The sequence below is a fragment of the Natrix helvetica genome (genome assembly GCF_964273705.1).
Source record: "Natrix helvetica genome assembly, chromosome: 4".
In the NCBI taxonomy this organism is placed as follows: Eukaryota; Metazoa; Chordata; class Lepidosauria; order Squamata; family Natricidae; genus Natrix; species Natrix helvetica.
In genome coordinates, this window is record NC_138550.1 from 14,981,000 (window position 1) to 14,997,470 (window position 16,471).

The 16,471-nt window shown below is 41.0% G+C and overlaps 1 protein-coding gene across 2 annotated transcripts in view; it reads left to right on the forward strand.

Annotated features, from left to right (window-relative positions):
- ARHGAP42 (Rho GTPase activating protein 42) overlaps positions 1–16,471 on the forward strand; it is a 177,918-nt gene that overhangs the window by 126,429 nt on the left and 35,018 nt on the right. For both annotated transcript variants that reach the window (XM_081951231.1, XM_081951232.1), the window contains exons 8-12: positions 4,833–4,962; positions 8,196–8,296; positions 11,203–11,312; positions 12,997–13,075; positions 15,215–15,254. In XM_081951231.1, the coding sequence (XP_081807357.1) occupies positions 4,833–4,962; positions 8,196–8,296; positions 11,203–11,312; positions 12,997–13,075; positions 15,215–15,254 (460 nt within the window). The remainder of the gene's footprint in view (positions 1–4,832; positions 4,963–8,195; positions 8,297–11,202; positions 11,313–12,996; positions 13,076–15,214; positions 15,255–16,471) is intronic.

Below are 16,471 nucleotides of genomic sequence, written 5' to 3' on the forward strand. Positions count from 1 at the left end.
GAACATGTGCTTTGATCATCTGTTTTTTTATTATTATTATTTCTTTTTTTCTTACTGGCCTGTTAGAAGCCCAGATGCATTCTGAAAATAAAAATGCTGAGAGTAGAATTTTGTTCCGCAGCATGCCAACCTCCCATTTTTATGAGATTTCTATAAAAAGTTAACAGCCATATTACTCACTTACTGTAGCTGCAATGAGTCACTTAACCACTGGGGCAAAAAAAAGGTTGTAAAATGGGGCAAAACTCACATAACAAATGTCTGTCTTAACAATTTAATTTACTAGATCCGGGATGGCAAACCTAATGCACGCATGCCACAGATTGCACACGGAGCCCAGCTCAACTCCACTGTGTATGGGGCACATGCCTCCCACCGACCAGCTGATTATTGTGTCTCTGCCATGCATGCACAGGGGGGAGCGTGGGGGGTGCAGTACGCCCTCCCACGCCCAATTTTTGGTCCCAGGAGGCTGCAGGGCGGCCTGCTAGGCCCAAAATGGCGCGCGGGGAGTGGGTCGCATGCACATTTTGGGGGGGGTGTCACAGGTGCATGCGCAGGGGGCGGGTCATGCAGAAGGGGTGTCACCATGCACATTGCATTATGGGTATGGGCACGCGACAAAAAAAATCACTGTACTAGGTCCTTATGAACGGCAAGTCTGGGGTTTTTGAGTCTGTCGGAATCCACTGACCCCACATTGAATGCAGCAATTGTAATTGACATCAGGGCACGTGGAAACATAATTTTAATAAACGGGAATGAATATGTCCCAAGATGCATTTTATATTTATTATAGTTTGATGTAGTTTCTCCCACCACCCCCACCCCACTACCACCTTCCATCTTAATCCCAGATAACTGGAATGCCAAGAAGCAGCTGGAGTTTCTGGTTTTTCTTTGAAGACGTTTCGCTTCAAGATTACAATACAATACAATAGTAGAGTTGGAAGGGACCTTGGAGGTCTTCTAGTCCAACCCCCTGCCTAGGCAGGAAACCCTATACCGTTTCAGACAAATAGCTATCCAACATCTTCTTAAAGACTTCCAGTGTTGGGGCATTCACAACTTCTGTTCCACTGATTAATTGTTCTAACTGTCAGGAAATTTCTCCTCAGTTCTAAGTTGCTTCTCTCTTTGATTAGTTTCTACCCATTGCTTCTTGTCCTGCCCTCAGGTGCCTTGGAGAATAGTTTGACTCCCTCTTCTTTGTGGCAACCCCTGAGATATTGGAACACTGCTATCATGTCTCCCCTAGTGCGTCTTTCTCTTAAGCTAGACATACCCAGTTCCTGCAACCGTTCTTCATATGTTTTAGTCTCCAGTCCCCTAATCATCTTTGTTGCTCTTCTCTGCACTCTTTTTAGAGTCTCCACATCTTTTTTACATCGTGGCGACCAGAACTGAATGCAGTATTCCAAGTGTGGCCTTACCAAGGCATTATAAAATGGTATTAACACTTCATGTGATCTTAATTCTATCCCTCTGTTGATGCAGCCTAGAACTGTGTTGGCTTTTTTGGCAGCTGCTGCACACTGCTGGCTCATATTTAAATGGTTGTCCACTAGGACTCCAAGATCCCTTTCACAGTTTGTTGAAACTGTGAAGATTGTTGAAGAAGCTTCTTGGATGAGAAGCGAAGCGTCTTCAAAGAAAAAACAGAAAGTCCAATTGAAAAAGCACCTTTGAGGCAACCATGGCCTGGATGACTGAGAATCTGTCCATAGACAGATAGCTGGAATGTATAAGAATGTATAACAAAATATATTAGGATGAAAATACGCTTCCTGCTGAGCAGCTTATGAATGCAGAGTGCCATGATGGAAGAGAATGACGTATTGTGGATGTCAGTCCTCAAAATACTTTTAACTCTTGTGCTGTCATCTGTCTTACCTTTGGGGCAAGTCCTAATTGCTGCCTAGAGGGAGAGAACATATAAATAGAAGTTTTTAAATCTCTTGACTCAAGAAGAGGAGGAAGAGAAAACAGGGAGCCTCATACAAACTTCCAAATGTCAACCATTCAAAACTGAGGATGCAAAAATTTCATATTTACTGTTGCATATTTTACGTCCCCTCAACAGAAGGGCAAAATCTGACCACAGAGAGGAAAAGGAAAGCGTGCATTAAGATCACATCTAAGCTGTTGATTTATAAAAGCACCAGGGGTCACTATTGCTCTAACTTTATGTTTTGAAAGAGCAAAGGGGAGATGCATTTTAGCCAAACCGCTGAGGAAATTTAGAGGTCGTTGTTAGATTAGTTCAATCCCACAACTCTGGTTATATATCACAATGATTCAGTGCCAGTTGCTCACCTTGTTCAAAGCAGTTGTATTTAGTGTCATCTTCAACAGTAAGTTGAAAGGGAGAGGGAAAAACTCTTGAATTTCTGGATTTCCTTTTGGCTTATTTGGTGCTTGGCTAAAAATAATAAATATTCCCTGAGGCCACTTTATAGGAATGTGATAATGCCGTTGTCTTGAAGTCTTTTTACTTTATTAGCAGAGCAGAGATTCTATATCTGTACTTGAAAAGAAATATAGTTTTGTTTTCATCACAAGCACTAACGGAGATCTGCAATACTACTATACTAGTGAATTGTACACTAATATACAATATTAGCATTCTCTTTAGATACAGTATATAGTTTGCTTATTAATAGCCATTTGTACTCGGAGGAGTTATAAAGGCAAATACATTAATATATTAGTGTTCTGACCTAGGCTTCCGAAAAGCACGAAGCTGAATTCCTCGTCCTGATTAGAGTTTTATTTAGTTTAAAGTGAATTCCTCTCCAGCAAAGTCCCGGCCAACAGTCTTTCAAGAGATTTCACAATTACAGACCTTTATCAGGCTTGGAGAGCGGCCAGGCTGATATCTTCCAAACGCCACTCTGTAGCAGACAATACTTGGCAAGAAGACAGGAACAGATCTTTACTCTAATGAATTGAACTAATTGTCTCCTGCAAACTCCACTCCCCTTACGCTCTTCTTTATTCCCTATGGGAGGGGCCATTCACCGTCCACCTGTGGCTTTACTCCCGCGTCGACCCTTGTTCCTTAGCTGTTCCCTTCTCCTGGCAGCCTTGCACATCCGCACAGTGGGAACAGGCTCCAGCTGTTCTTCTGCCCCACTGATGTCCTACTCCGAAGGCAACTGATAACTGTCAGACGGCCCTGGCCCCATCTCTGCCTCCAATGCAGAGCACTCATCAGAGCCTTCCCCAGACTCCAGGACTGGCCCATGTTCCTCCCCAACCTCCTCCCTGTCCGAATCTGCTGCCAGATCTGCTGGCTGCTGGCGGGCCACAACACTTCGGTTCTGTACATGTTAGGCAGAATCGTTCTATTAAATGCAATAGCAATAGCACTTGGACTTATATACCCCTTCACAGTGCTTCACAGCCCTGTCTAAGCGGTTTACAGAGTCAGCACATTACCCCCAATAATCTGGGTCCACATTTTAGCGACCTTGGAAGGATGGAAGGCTGAGTTAACCTTCAGCCGGTCAGGATCGAACTCCTGGCAGTTGGCGGAATTAGCTTGCTATACTGCATTCTAACCACTGCGCTACCACAGCTCATGCAGCTGCAGGTAATCCTTGATTTACAACAGTTCATTTAGTGACCGTTTGAAGTTACAACAGCACTGGAAAAAGTGACTTATGGCCGTTTTTCACACTTACGACCATTGCTGCATTCCCATGGTCACGTGATCAAAATTCAGGTGCTGGAGACTGGCTCATATTTATAACAGTTGCAGTGTCCTGGGGTCATGTGATCCACTTCTCCTGACTAGCAAAGTCAATGGGGAAAACAGATTCACTTAAAAGCTGTATTACTAACTTACCTACGGTGATTCACTTAATCACTGGGGCGAGAAAGGTTGTAAAACAGGACAAAACTCACTTAACAAATGTATGTCTTAACGACATAAATTTTGGGTTCAATTATGGTCATACGCCGAGGACTACCTGCACATATTTCATTAATGGCCTTTGGAGGCACTTATCCTATATCATTTATATTTGTAGTTTTTAATGTGTGCATTGATAGGAATAAAGCTCACGAATAAATCTTAAGTGAAATGTCATGAAGTAATTGGAAAAACGTTGGCAAGCTGTAGATCAGCGATGGCTAACCTTTTTGTTGTTGCATGCTGAAAGTGCCCATAATATGCCCCGACCCCCCCCTCGCCCATTTTTGGCATCCAGGTTCTTCCAGGCCCAAAACGGGGTGTGGGATGTCACATGCCCCCCTCCTGCCCTATTTTGGGCCTTGAAGTTCTCCTGCACCAACCTGGAAGACAGAACGGGGTGCTATCCCCTGCGCATGCACAGCGGAGAGTCTGCGTGACAGAGACCCGAAGACCAGCTGGCCGTCAGTAGGCGCGATACATGTGCAGTAGAGCTGGGCTGGGGCAACAGCTGGTGTGCCCACAGAGAGGGCTCTGCGTGTCACCTATGGCAGGCGTGCCACGGGTTCACCATCACGACTATAGACTTTGCTTGGGCTGTAACACTTATAGTAGCAAGCAGTAGGTTATAGGTTTGAATGTTTGCCAGGGGAAGAGAGACAGCTAAAAGATAATATGAGAAGACCATAATCCGTTCGGGATGGATGCAAAAGGAGATAGGGAAAAAAATCTTACATGCAACCATTGGAGCTAACTTATAGTTCTGCTTTAGAAATTTTAGATAGAAATGGGGCAGTGATTTACGAAGAAGTGAACTACTAATTGTACTAAATCACATTCTGAATAGAATGCACGTAACTCATTCTATTCAGAATGTGATATAATCCTCTTTCTTTTTCTCTGTTTGATTCCTTAGACCAGGAATAATTTTGAAAGCACACGTCAGGAAGTGGAACGACTTATGCAGAGAATGAAGTCTGCCAGCCAGGATTACAGGCCACCAAGCCAGTGGACTATGGAGGGCTACCTCTACATCCAAGAGAAGCGTGAGTAGTCAATATGCCACACAATATAGTTATACGTTAACCACAAGTTAACACATCATAGAGTTAAAGACACATTATACTGTATGTACTGGTAGTCCTCAATATACAATTGGAACCAGAATTTCTGTTGCTAAGCAAGGCGGTTGTTAAATGAGTTTTACTTCTTTTGCTCCAGTCGTACTTGATTCATGCAGTTGTTATGGAAACCCGTTCCCCTTGTCAGAAACCAGCTGAGAAGATCGCAAGCAGTGATCACATTATTCCAGGACTGGAATAATTCCAGTTATTCCAAAACTGTCATAAATACAAGCCAGTTGCCAAGCTCCCGAGTTTTGATCACATGACCTGTGAGTTTTGTGGTTATCGACCAGTCATGGGTCATTTTTTTTCAGTCCCATTGCAGGCGCTAAACAATGATTGTAAGTTGAGAACTGTCTATACTCTTTTTCCATTAGTTTCGCAGTCATCCAGATGTTGAGACTAGATTTGGCATTTTAACCCATCAAGAATGATCTGGGATAGGCAGATGCTGAGGTTTTTGTGATGTTGGAACAGGGGTGTCAAACTCAATTTCATTGAGCGCCGCATCAGGCTTGTGTTTGACCTTGGGGGGTTGGGGGGGGTCAAGGCCAGGGTGTGTGTGGCCAGCTCGATGTCACTCATGTGATCAAATGCCACTTTTGTTAGTAGTTTGTTTTGCTAGCGTTCTGCCAGCAAAAACGTAGCTCAGGAGGAACGTGCGTGTCTCTCCTGGGCTCCGTTTTTGCTAGCAGAGGCACCGCGGATCAATCCTTTGATTTTTCCAGGGCAGCCCCGTGGGCCAGATCTAAGCACCCCACGGACCAGATCCAGCCCTGTGTTAGAGATATCATAGCAGGATGTAAGCTGTTCTGAGTAAAGTTGCTGAACTTTGATGAATGAATGAATGAATGAATTGATGAATTCATCAATGATGATGATGAATTTATCAATGATGATGAATTTATCAATGCCAAAGGTGTTCAAATTCCCATTGTTTTGGGATTGTACCCAACTGCTACTGGTACTACCTTTGCTTTCTTCTATGGTATTATTATTCCTATTATTATCAGACTACACCAATGCACCTGTAGAAGACCTTTTGTTGACAGATTTACTATTTTACTATTGGATGTCCATATTTTAGGAAAAAAATCAGATTTTACTAGAAAGATAAGGCACCTGCCCACTGAGGTAGAAAGACAGAATGCTAGAACTGATGTATATTATAAATCATTAGAGAGAAATAACCAATAAGCACAGGGATTTTGTAATAGCAAAATAGATTTTATAAGCAAGCCCTTCGCATATTTCAAGATGTCATCAAATGGCATAATCCTGCCCCATACATCCCTCCGGCCGATTCGCTCACACAGAGAGGGACTCCTCCGGGTGCCGTCCACTAGGCTGTGCCAGCGGATGACGCCTAGGGGAAGGGCCTTCTCTGTGATGGGCCCGACCCTCTGGAATGACCTCCCCCCCCCGACATTAGAATGACTACGGATCTCCGCTCCTTCCGTCAGAAACTTAAAACCCACCTGTTCCAGCTAGCTGGCCTGGCCTAATTCCACCTATCCCACCTCAGTCCTATTTCTAAATTTTTTAAGATTGGTTTTAAGGTCTGTTTTTTAATTTTTATAAATTGTACAGGGGTTGTTTAATCTGATTTTTATTTATGTGTATGATTGTTTGTATGTTTTAAATTTATTCCTGTACACCGCCCCGAGTCCCTCCGGGGAGAGGGGGCGGTCTAGAAATTTAATAAATTATTATTATTATTAATTATAAGTTTTTATTAGCTTCCCAAGGTGTTGCCATCATTGTGTCCCATGTTAAGAGCAAGAGAATGGTTGTTCCTGGGACATCTGTCAGATATATCCATTTGATTTTTTTTTTCTCAATATTGCCTGACCACTTGAAAATGATTGTTAAATTAATGACTCTGGAATGGTGATATTCAGTTGATTTTTCAAGGCTGCCTTTCCTGCTTCAGAACAGCGGCCGTTTGCTCTGGGCTGTTTCCCCCCCCCCCCTATCCTTTAATTAACTGGTAATAATAAAAGGCAACCCTCCACCCCAAAGGTCTCTGTTAAGCAGAAATTACCTTGGACATCATTAAGAGGACAGCAAGGACATAGGAAAATGCCAGGCCCCCCACGCAGTGCTTCATTAGACAGAGTGAAAGGCCACGATGACACGCTGTCGTAGCGGAGGAAATTATTTGCTCGTTTGTTTAGGCTATGGGAGAAAGATGACACAAATGTAATTTCGATCTCAAAGATACAGTAAAAGCATCAATTCTTGGTTTGGGCTAGGCAGAGTAAATGGGAATGTGTGTTTTTGCCCTCCTGTATGGCAGACTAGCTTAACGTATTTATTTATTATCTTCGTGTGGTAATTTTGAGGTGGGTGATTAAAATAGACCGAGTTTCCCCATGTATCTCAAAATACTAATTTTGGGGAAACACCTAAAAATATCGTCATTTAGCTTATTTCATGGGTGGGCATTTTCTTTTTCGTTTTGGTGCTCGTAGCTTTATCCCTTTATTTTTTTGTTTTTGTTTTAAATTGTGCACTTCCCAGAGTCATGTGGGGTCCTTGGTGTCTTTCTGAGCTTGGTGGTTTCTTGCAGACGTTTCATTACCCAACTAAGTAACATCATCAGTGCATCATCTACAGAGTCATCTACAAGTGAGGTAGCTTTTGAAGTGGGAATCAAAAATAAATTAGTAAAATTGTATTTTAATAAAAATTACTTTATACTATATGACTGAGCGGTGGCTCAGTGGCTGTTGAGCTTGTCGATCAGAAAGGTCGGCAGTTCGGCGGTTCGAATCCCTAGCCCTGCTTAATGGAGTGAGCTCCCGTTACTTGTCCCAGTTTCTGCCAACCCAGCAGTTTAAAAGCATATAAAAATGCAAGTAGAAAAATAGGGACCATTGGTGGGAAGGTAACAGAGTTCCATGGGCCTTCGGCATTCAGTCATGCTGGCCACATGACCATGAAGACATCTTCAGACAGCACTGGCTCTTCAGCTTTAAAACGGAGATGAGCACTGCCCCCTAGAGTCAGGAACGACTAGCACATGTGTGAGAGGGGAACCTTTACCTATATGACTGTAGTATACATTTTAGCATAAAAGGTTTCCTTGTTATGAATTTTTTGTTCTCGTGATCTGCAAAAAAAAAAAACACTTTTCCCCCCCTTCTTTTTAGGACCGTTAGGATTTGCTTGGATAAAACATTACTGTACATATGACAAAGGGACCAAAGCATTTACAATGAGTATTTCTGAAGCCAAATCTGGAGGGAAAGTTGTGAGTATCATCCCGAAGACCGAATGAATTTTTAGTCATATGCTTACCTTGAACAGTGTCTGTATCTCCCAGAAACATTTATTTATTATTTATGAAATAAAATTATATGGCAAAATTATATTGTATTACATTGTATTGCATTTCATTATTTTTTACAAATAACTCAAAGTGGCGAACATATCCAACACAACTTCTCCCTCCTATTTCCCCACAACAGGCCTGTGAGGTGAGTTGGGCTTAGACAGAGTGACTGGCTCAAAGTCACCCAGCTGGTTTTCATGCCTAAGGCAGGACTAGAACTCCTTGTTTCCTGCTTTTGTAGTCCAGTGCCTTAACCAGTAGACCAAACTGGTGCTCTCTCTCTCTCTATTCTGTTTTAAGTCTTAAAATGTAGCACTCCTTAGGAGAAGTTAACATATTAACAGAGTTGGAAGGAACCTTGTAGCTCATCTAGTCCAATCCCCCACCCAAGCAGAAGACCCTACACCATTTCCGACAAATGGCAGTCCAATCTCTTCTTGAAAGCCTCCACTGATGAAGCTCCCGCAACTCTGAAGGCAACTTCTGTTCCATGGGTTGATTGTTCTCACTGTCAGAAAGTTCCTCCTTATTTCTAGGTTGAATCTCTCCTTGATCAGTTTCCATTCATTATTCCTTGTCTGGCCTTCAGGTGCTTTGGAAAATAGCTTGGCCCCCTCCTCTCTGTGGCAGCCCCTCAAATATTGGAAGATTGCTATCATGTCTCCCCTGGTTCTTCTCTTCACTAGACTAAACATACCCAGTTGGTGCAACCGTTCATGTATGTTTTAGCCTCCAGTCCCCTAATCATCTTGGTTGCTCTCCTCTGCATTCTTTCTAGAGTCTCAATATCTTTTTTTTTATAGTGGTAACCAAAACTGGATGCAGTATTCTATGTGTGGTCTTATGTCTGCCAAGATAAGTTTTGGAAATGTGATAATGAAAAAAAAAAAAAGCAAAGTGTAGAGTGACAGCACTCAGTTTTAATTATTTTCTATATATAGAGAACAGCAAATTCACTCTGTTTTAATGCAGTCGTTCTCAACTTTCAGCATGGATCCCCAAAATTTAACTTGAGATTTAAATCATAACATTTCTTCAAGCCTTTCCTGATTCTCTCTGATGACCCCAAAGGGTCCACGGACCACAGGTTGAGAACCACTGGTCTAATGGTACTGGCTGGAAAGTGGCACAAAAATTAGTTAAGTGATCTTGGGCCAGTCCCTCTCTCTCAATCCTCCAAAGAAGGCAATGGCAAACCACTTCTGGAATCTTCTCTAGAAAACTAGCAGTCCCTGGGAGTCATCACTGACACAAGCAAACCCACAAGTTGCCTTTAGTGAAGAGCTTAGACATTGGCTGATTTTAGCCTCTCCAGAAATAAAGCCGGGTAGAGATTACAGTATCTTTTGTAACTCCAGATTTATTGGTTAAACTGAAAAAAAGCTGAATTTATTAATTAATAACATTAGCACTTAGACTTATATACCGCTTTACAATGCTTTACAGCCCTCTCTAAGCGGTTTACAGAGTCAGCCTCTTGCCCCCAACAATTTGGGTCCTTGTTTTACCGACCTGGGAAGGCTGAGTCAACCTTGAGCCTGGTGAGATTCAAACTGCCAAATTGCAGTCAGCTGGCAGTCAGCAGAAGTAGCCTGCAGTACTGCACTCTAACCACTGCGCCACCATGGCTCATTTATTAGTTAAACTAAGAAAAGTTTCTTAATGCTAAATTAGGCAAATGTCTGCAGAGTCTGCTGTAAAAGAGATATTCTCCGTTCTCTTGAAGAGAAAGGATGATTGCCTGCCTCATTCAAAATACTTCCTGAAATAACATGTGAACACTACTTAAAAGCAAAGGTAAATATGCATCTCTATGCAAATATAATAACCAAGGCATTATAAAGGCATTATAAAGTGGTATTACCAAGGCATTATAAAGTGGTATTAACACTTCACGTGATCTTGATTCTATCCCTCTGTTGATGCAGCCTAGAACTGTGTTGGCCAAAAAAGCCAACACAGTTCTAGGCTGCATCAACAGAGGGATAGAATTAAGATCACATGAAGTGTTAATACCATTTTATAATGCCTTGGTAAGGCCACACTTGGAATACTGCATTCAGTTCTGGTCGCCACGATGTAAAAACGATGTGGAGACTCTAAAAAGAGTGCAGAGAAGAGCAACAAAGATGATTAGGGGACTGGAGACTAAAACATATGAAGAACGGTTGCAGGAACTGGGTATGTCTAGCTTAAGAGAAAGAAGGACTAGGGGAGACATGATAGCAGTGTTCCAATATCTCAGGGGCTGCCACAAAGAAGAGGGAGTCAAACTATTCTCCAAGGCACCTGAGGGTAGAACAAGAAGCAATGGGTGGAAACTAATCAAGGAGAGAAGCAACTTAGAACTGAGGAGAAACTTCCTGACAGTTAGAACAATTAATCAGTAGAACAGCTTGCCTCCAGAAGTTGTGAATGCCCCAACACTGGAAGTCTTTAAGAAGATGTTGGATAGCCATCTGTCTGAAACAGTATAGGGTTTCCTGCCTAGGCAGGCGTTAGACTAGAAGGCCTCCAAGGTCCCTTCCAACTCTACTATTGTATTATTGTATGTTAAATATAGAAAGGAAATCTAGATCTGGTAGGTCTTACATATTTTAAGTCTGTACTTAGTTTGTCTCATGGCCAGAGAGACACCTCTGGGTTAATATTAAGCAAGTGCTGGAGATAATCTCTCTCCTGCTGCTGTTTTATCGGCAAAGTTAACCAAAGCTCCTGTGATTGATAATTACAGTTTCTTTATCTTAGTTGGCAATTGATTTGGTTGTGCAATGAATGATTCTTCATTCTAACTTTAAATGTTCTGATTTTTTTCTTTTTGGTAGAACGGCCTTGTTCCAAATTCACCAGAATTGTTCAAGCTGAAGTCCTGCATCCGGAGAAAAACGGATTCAATTGACAAGCGCTTCTGCTTTGATATCGAAGTTGCCGAAAGGTTTGAAATTTTAGAAAGGGTGATTTTTAAAATTCTCTTAAAGGGGGGGAAAATGTCCTGGTGCCCTGTTAGGACATTTTGTGATCCATCCGCATAACACTTAATCCCAACAACCTTTTTTTCCTGTTCCCAAAACCTCTCTAGATCAGGGGTGTCAAACTGGTGGCCTGCGGGCTGGATGCATCACATGCAGACCACACCCACCCCAGCTCCGCAAATGGAAACAACGTCACGTGACGGCAACGTGACGCATCAAGTTTGACCCCCTTGCTCTAGATTATATAAAATGTGAAGGAAAACCATTCATAATGGTAACAGTTTTCAACTTCTTAGAAATAAAACAGGTGTGTTAAGTCCTCCAGAATCATTTTACCTGTAAAGCATCTGCCCTTATATCTCCTCAATGACTTTCAAATTTTTTTGTGTTGGTTTTTGTTCAAGTTCTATTTCTCTCAGCAGACTTGATATCCTAGAGCAGTGGTCCCCAAACTTCCTGGATTTGTGGATCGACAGGGGAGGGGGGAGAGGAAATGGTTGCTGTGCTTTTGCGCACAGCTCCATTTGCGTAAGTGGCGGACACTCGTGTGCGTGTGTCTCCATTTGTGCGAGCGGTGAGCTAGCTGTGTGAAGTTCCATTTGTGTGAGAGGCTTGTGCAACTTCCGCTTCCGCGGCCCGGTTCTAAACAGGCCATGGCCAGTACCAGGGGTTGGGGACCCCTGTTCTAGAAGACCCTATTCTTTTCCATTATGGAACATACCTTCTGTAATGTTATACATTTAATCCAGCGGCGGAATTCACTTAGGTTTACCATCGGTTCGCCCTTGTGAGTGCATGCATGCTTGCGTCACACATGTGTCTTTTGCAAATGTGTGCAGCCTTCCGTGCATGCGTTGTTTGCATGTGTGGTATGCACGCGTGCGTGTGACATGCACGCATGCGTGCACCATTGTAAATGAGGCTACATAGGACGTTTTGGAGCCGACGCGGGTGGGCGCCCCTCCCCGGACCACCACTTGTTACCATTTTGGAAGATTACAAAATTATTCATGTGAATGTATTTTATTGTGTGTGTACATCAGTTGGTGTCTGTGTGTATACATGTGTTTATTCCTATATAGATATTAAGCATCTATACATTCTTTGATAATAGCTAGCTTTCCCAGCAATTATCACTTAACACATCAAAAGCAAACCTATCTCATTAATTTAAAATTAATGGTAAAAATAAAGTATTCTGCAATGAATAAGTTCTTATCAATGTATTTTTTTTCACACTATTTTTAACAAAATAATAATAATACAATTTGAATTTGCTCTCCTTGAAAAATCTTCTTGGACCTTGCTTTTCACTATTTAAGAACTTATAATTTTTGTCTTATTTTCTGCTGTATTGCTGTTTATTAACTTTGTTCACCTTATGGCCCTAGAAAATTTCCACTTGGGAAACTTGCAATAAGCAAGAAGATTTTGTATTAAGAACAGAAACAGCTAACCTGATAAGAACTTACTTATTTATTTCTTATTTATTTATTTATTTCAGATATGCTCAGATGAATTGTAACACCTAACATCTTTTCTTCTTCTGTGTTCTGTACTTTTATTTAGTGTAGCTTTCAGATTCATGGAACAAAGTGAATAACCAAGTTTCTAATGTGTATATTGTGTTCTTTTATTTTTAAATAGACATGGGATCATTACCCTGCAAGCTTTTTCTGAATCCAACAGAAAACTTTGGCTTGAAGCTATGGATGGAAAGGAACCTGTAAGAAAAACATTTCTCCCTCTCCCTCTCCCCGCCTCTCTCCCTCCCTCCCTCCCTCCATTCATCCATCCCTCCATCTCCCTTTCCCCCGGCTCCTGCTCCCTCTGTGAGATTTTTGAAAGTAACAAACAAAATAGTTTTGCATGCCACTTAAAAATATCACTGCTGTTTTAAAATACAAATATACTTTTTATTAATCAATTTATTTGTTCTGACTTGATTTACCGCAAACTATCAAAATCTCTCAGTGCTTTATTGTAAAAAATAAAGTTAATATCAGGACAATAAAAGGAATTAAAATAGCAAATAGCTGAAGTTAGAACTGAAGAAGCTTCTTGGATGAGAAGTGAAACATTTTCAAAGAAAAAACCAAGAAAGTCCACTTGCCTTTTGGAAAAAGCACCTTTGGGACAATTGGCATGGGGTCTAAAAGTAATATTCAATCCCAAGGGTGGTTAATGGCTTGCAAGTGGTTATACCTCCTCTTTAACATTTTAACCTTTAAAGTTGTACCCCCTAATTTTAATTTGTTTTTAATACTGCTTTTAACTCTGTTTTAATTTTTTTATATTGCTGCATGTATATTTGTAAATCATCCAGAGTCACTTAGGTGAGATGGGTGGCATAGAAATTAGATAGATAGATGGCTGGCTGGCTGGCTGGCTGGCTGGCTGGCTGGCTGGCTGGCTGGCTGGCTGGCTGGCTGGCTGGCTGGCTGGCTGGCTGGCTGGCTGGCTGGCTGGCTGGCTGGCTGGCTGGCTGGCTGGCTGGCTGGCTAGATAGATAGATAGATAGATAGATAGATAGATAGATGATAGATAGATAGATAGATAGATAGATAGATAGATAGATAGATAGATAGATAGATAGATAGATAAGATAGATAGATGATAGATAGATAGATAGATAGATAGATAGATAGATAGATAGATAGATAGATGATAGATAGATGATAGATAGATAGATAGATAGATAGATAGATAGATAGATAGATAGATAGATGATAGATAGATAGAAGATAGATAGATGATAGACAGACACTGTAGATAGATATTATCTAGTTTCTTGTTGAAGTATATGAAAGGAGGCTTCTGTGCATTGGTGAGAGTTGTATCCCATCAATAATTGATTCATTTAGATTAGATTAAATTAAATTTGATTTGATTTATATGGCCACTCATCTCACTCATTTTATTTAACAAGAATTAAAATATTTATATAAATGCAGTTCCTAGCCAACTAGCACAAATGGGCTTCAAAAAACACCATCAACTAATGACATGGACTCTATTACTCTTCTAGTCCCCAAGCCTAGGAAAACAGCCAGGTCTTTAAAATTTTCTAAAAGATGAGCAGAGCTAGCTGAACCTTGAGTGGTTTGGTGTTCCAAAGGACAGATGCAGCTACAGAAAAGTCATGCTTCCCGAGTCCCTCCAATGATGGCTAGGAATGATGAGCATCGGATAGTGTGGTTCGAATGTAATCCAAAGTTAAAGAAGGGAGGGGCTCTTTCCCAGAGAGCACAGACCCAACATAGCTTGGAATCTTTGGTATGCAGAAAGAGAGTGATAGTGAGTCCTCCCTAGCAGTTCACAACTACCGTGTTTTTTTGACTATAAGACGCACCTTTTTCCCCCAAAAAAGAGGGTGAAAATCTGGGTGCGTCTTATACACTGAATGCAGCATTTTTGGCCTACGAAATCCCACCCCCATTGCAAAAATGGACGTGCAGTGGGATTGGGAAACTTGCAAAGTGTTTCTGGGGGTTAGGGAGGGCTGTTTTTGCTCATTTTTGCCCCACCCCCCAGGAGCACTCTACAAGCCTCCCAAAGCTCTGCATGCCCCCTCCTTTCTTTTTTTTTTTGCAAAAAAACCCGAGGCGTGCAGAAGATTTGGGAGGCCTGCAGAGTGCAAAGCCTTTTTTAAAAAATTAACCTCTTCAAAATCATGGTGCCTCTTATACTTCGGTGCATCTTATAGTCTGAAAAATATGGTATATCTAATAGTTATACAGATATTACTTTAGTCTGGCAAGACTGCTGTCTATAGGCGAATAACAATAACTCTGATAAGAAAATAGTGAAATAGCATCATCTGACTTTTCAGAAAATTACATTATACAAATTTGTTCTTTTTTAGATTTATACTCTACCAGCAATTATTAGCAAGAAAGAAGAAAGTAAGTTGAATTTTAATTATTTGAAATATTATGTATGTTTAGATTTTTTTTTAAGTTGTAAACATTTCCTGCTTTCCCCCCCATTTTCTTCTATTGTTATCTTCCTCTGCCATTCAAGTCCTCAAATAGCACAAACAAAGTGAAATGTTCCAGGGTAGGCATTTGATTGCTACTTTATATATATTTAAGAGTATAGCTTCCTTATTGCTGAAATACCTTTAGGCTACAATCTCATTAAACTGAGAGTTTCTAAACATGGTTTACTGTTACCATCACCTGTATTAATCTATCATGAAGAGTCAAAAGTAAACTAAATTTAGAACCTGCAGAGTAACTTATTTTATGACTAAAATGTTGACAAAATTGTAATAACATTTTTAGACTTCGGTAAAAGAATTCATGAGCAAAATGTTATTGGGGCTTTCTAACCTTGCAGGAAAAATATTTTACTTGTATTTCTGGGAACAATTAAACCTATGAAATGTGTCATATGTATCACACAGGTTTTTTTCCAGTCTTCTCATTTATTTATTTTTTAGCAAAATAGTTTCTTTACTTTGAAAACAGTTTGGGACAGGGATAGAAAGAGCAGAAGTATTTCTTTTCATCTTAAATGTTTTTCCTTAAATAATATTCCACCCCCTTTTACTTCCCATGGGAGGAAAAACCAACATTTTCTCAACAAGACTTCAATTAGTAAGCATTTGATATTAGCTGTCTGCTGAAAGAAACATTCAAAAGATAACAAAATAAGGCATGGCTATTTTTTTCCCCATTCTACGTATGTAAGATAAGCCCTATTTCTCAGTCATTCACATATTTTTGCTCCCTTCGGCATAAACCTTGAAGTTTAGGGAAGGCTTTCATACAAGTATTGCATTTTATTTACGTGTGTGTGTGTGTGTGTGTGTGTGTGTAAAAAGTCATATCTGTCTCGAGGGGGGGATGCTCATCTCTGAGCCAGATGTTTCCATAGCCATAGTCATGTGACCAGCATGTTATCATGCCGCAGAGCGAAGTGTGCATTGAAACATGGAATGCTGTTATCGTCCCACTGAATTGCCTACATACGTAAACACACATGCATGTGCATGAATGCATACAAACACACACACACACCATCTCTGAGTAACATCCATCTGGAGACATTACGTCAAGATTAGATGTTGACTACTCTATTTGGATCTCACCAAAGTCCTCCATAAATTCTCTCATGA